This window comes from Rhea americana, unplaced genomic scaffold (assembly GCF_003343005.1).
Source record: "Rhea americana isolate MKP2758 unplaced genomic scaffold, rheAme1 scaffold_566, whole genome shotgun sequence".
In the NCBI taxonomy this organism is placed as follows: Eukaryota; Metazoa; Chordata; class Aves; order Rheiformes; family Rheidae; genus Rhea; species Rhea americana.
Window position 1 is genome coordinate 43,242 of NW_028186719.1, and position 2,644 is coordinate 45,885.

Here is a 2,644-nt window from a genome sequence, read left to right on the forward strand (position 1 = left end):
CCATATCCCCCTGGGTCCTCCCAGTGTCTCCCTTTGTCCCCTCCAGGTCCTCTCATGGCCTCCTATGTCCCCTCTGGGTCCCTCTGTGTCACCTGCACTTCCCCCCCTCCCCCATGGCCCTTCCACATTGCCCCACAGGTCCTCGGGTGGCCCCAGGTCCTCTCATGTCTCTCTGGGTGGCCCTATGTCATCGGATGCCCCCCACATGTTTCCCCAGGTCACCTCATGTCCCCAGGTGTCCCTGTGTCCCTTAGGTGGTTCTGTGTCATCTTATGTCCCCACCATGTGTCCCCAGGTCCCTCCATGTCCCCTCATGACCCTGCCTGGAGTCCTTCTCTCCTTCCATGTGTCCCTAGGTCACTTCTTGTCCTTCCAGGTTCCCCATGTCCCGTCACATCCCTGCCATGTCATGCCACATGTCCCCTCTGTGTCCCTACATGTGTCACTGCATGTGTCACCCCAGCATCCCACCACAGGTCCCCCATGTCCCCATGTCACTCTGCACATCCGCCCCATGTTGTTCTGTCCCCGTATGTCCTCTCGCATCTTCATGTCACTCTGCGTGTCCCCATGTCACCACGTTCCCCCGCCACATCCCACCCTGTCACTCTGCGTGTCCCCCGTGTCCCCGTGTCACACCCTGGCTCCCTCTGCCTCATCTCTCCCTTCTCTCCACAGCCCCCGGTGCCACCAACCCCCCGCAACCACCCCCGGAGCCATCACCACCCAACCACCGCGTCCCCGGCGCGTCCCCAGCGGCGCCCGCCGGCCACCAGCACAGCAGCGTCCCCTCGGCGTCCCCCAGCCACCGCTGCGGCGACTGCGGCAAGACCTTCGGGGCCCGCTCGCGCCTGGCCGTGCACCGGCGGGTGCAYACGGGCGAGCGGCCCTTCGCCTGCGGCCACTGCGGCAAACGCTTCAGCCAGAGCTCGGCGCTGGGCCTCCACCGGCGCCTGCACACGGGCGAGCGGCCCCACACATGCGGCGAGTGCGGCAAGGCCTTTGCCGTGCCCTCGCACCTGGCCGTGCACCGGCGGGTGCACACGGGCGAGCGGCCCTTCGCCTGCGGCCACTGCGGCAAACGCTTCAGCCAGAGCTCGGCGCTGGCGCTGCACCGCCGGGGCCACACGGGCGAGCGGCCGCACGCTTGCGGCGAGTGCGGCCGGGCTTTCGCCGTCGCCTCCCACCTGGCCGCCCACCGGCGCATCCACACGGGCGAAAAGCCTTTCCCCTGCCCGCAGTGCGGCCGCCGCTTCCGCCAGCGCTCCGGCCTCGTTGCCCACCAGCGGGGCCACAAGTAGCCCCCGCCAAGGGGAGCCGTCCCGCTGCCTGGGACGGCCGCCGTAGCACCCCGGGCACGAGCCCACCGGCAGGGACCCACGAGCAGATGGGGACGGCCCGCGTCCAGCTGCAAGCAGTCCGAATCCACCTCTAGTGGATGCCCTGACTGGCTTGGAACATCCTAAATCTGGATCTGAGCACCCCAAGCTCTGGTCACCCTGAGTCTGACTCCGAGCACCCTAAATCCAGCCCTGAGCACCCTGGATCTATCTCTAGACATCCAGAATCTGGTTCTGAGCACCCCACATCTGGCTCCGGACACTGAATCTGGCTGCAGACAACCCAAATCCACCTTTGAGCATCCAAAATCCAGCTCTGAACACCCTGAATCTGGCTCTGGACACAGAATTTAGGTCTCGACACCCCAAATTTAGTTTCAGGCAATCTGAATTCGGCTCCAAGCTCCCAAAGTTTGACTCTGGACACCTGGAATCTGGCTTCAAACACTTGAGTCTACATCTGGACACCCCGAATCAGGCTCTGGACACCCTGAATCAGACTCCAAGCACCCATAATCCCGCTCCAGACACCCTAATCCAGCTGTGGACGTGGACACCAAATCTGTTTCTGGACACCCCAAACCCATCTCTGAGCACCCAAAGTCTAAGCAGCCCAAATCCAGCTCTGGATACCACAAATTTGGCCCGGGACACACTGAATCCTGCACTGAACATCCTGTACTAATTGGGCTCTAGACACCGTGGATCCAACTCCGAGCGCCTGGAATTTGGCTCTGGACACTTGACTCTGGCTTCAGACACCCCGAATCTTGCTCTGGACACCCCAAATCTGCTCCTGACATGCTAAATCTGCCTGTGGGCACCCTATATTCAGCTCCAGGCACCCTGAATGCGCCCCAGGTTGCCCCTGAGCCCCTGTGAACCCTGAGACCCTCCATCCCCTTAACTCTGCCCCATGGGCCAGGCTGCAGAGGTGGGGACCCACCATGGGGCAGCCGAGCCTCATTAAATCCCATTGACTCCCTCGCCCTCTGGCTCCCGGTGGTGTATGTGGGGCAGAGAGGGGGCCCCCCGAATGGGGCAAAACCAGCGGAAATGGGGAAAACTGACCCAAGCGCCTTGCTGGCTCGCGGGGTAATAGTTGCTCGCGGCAAGGAAGGGGTTAACGGCATCGAGTTGCGGTCCGCCGGGCGGCGCGGAGCGGCCCCTGGCGGCGCGCGAGCGTTTCCGGGTCGCGGGGTGGCCGCGGCGACGGCTCTACGGGGCTGAGGTGAAGGGGGGGGGGCGGCCTGGTACCTCCCCCCGCGGCCTCCTCGGCCCGACAGGACCCCCCTGACCCCCCC

At 64.2% G+C, this 2,644-nt stretch overlaps 1 protein-coding gene across 1 annotated transcript in view; it reads left to right on the forward strand.

Moving 5' to 3' along the window:
- Positions 1-514: 514 nt before the first annotated feature.
- The window catches only part of LOC146587793 (uncharacterized), a 5,909-nt gene continuing 3,779 nt past the window's right edge, over positions 515-2,644 (forward strand). The window contains exons 1-3 of the mRNA XM_085318972.1: positions 515-530; positions 679-1,297; positions 1,868-2,018. Coding sequence (XP_085175098.1) covers positions 515-530; positions 679-1,297; positions 1,868-2,018 — 786 coding nt within the window. The remainder of the gene's footprint in view (positions 531-678; positions 1,298-1,867; positions 2,019-2,644) is intronic.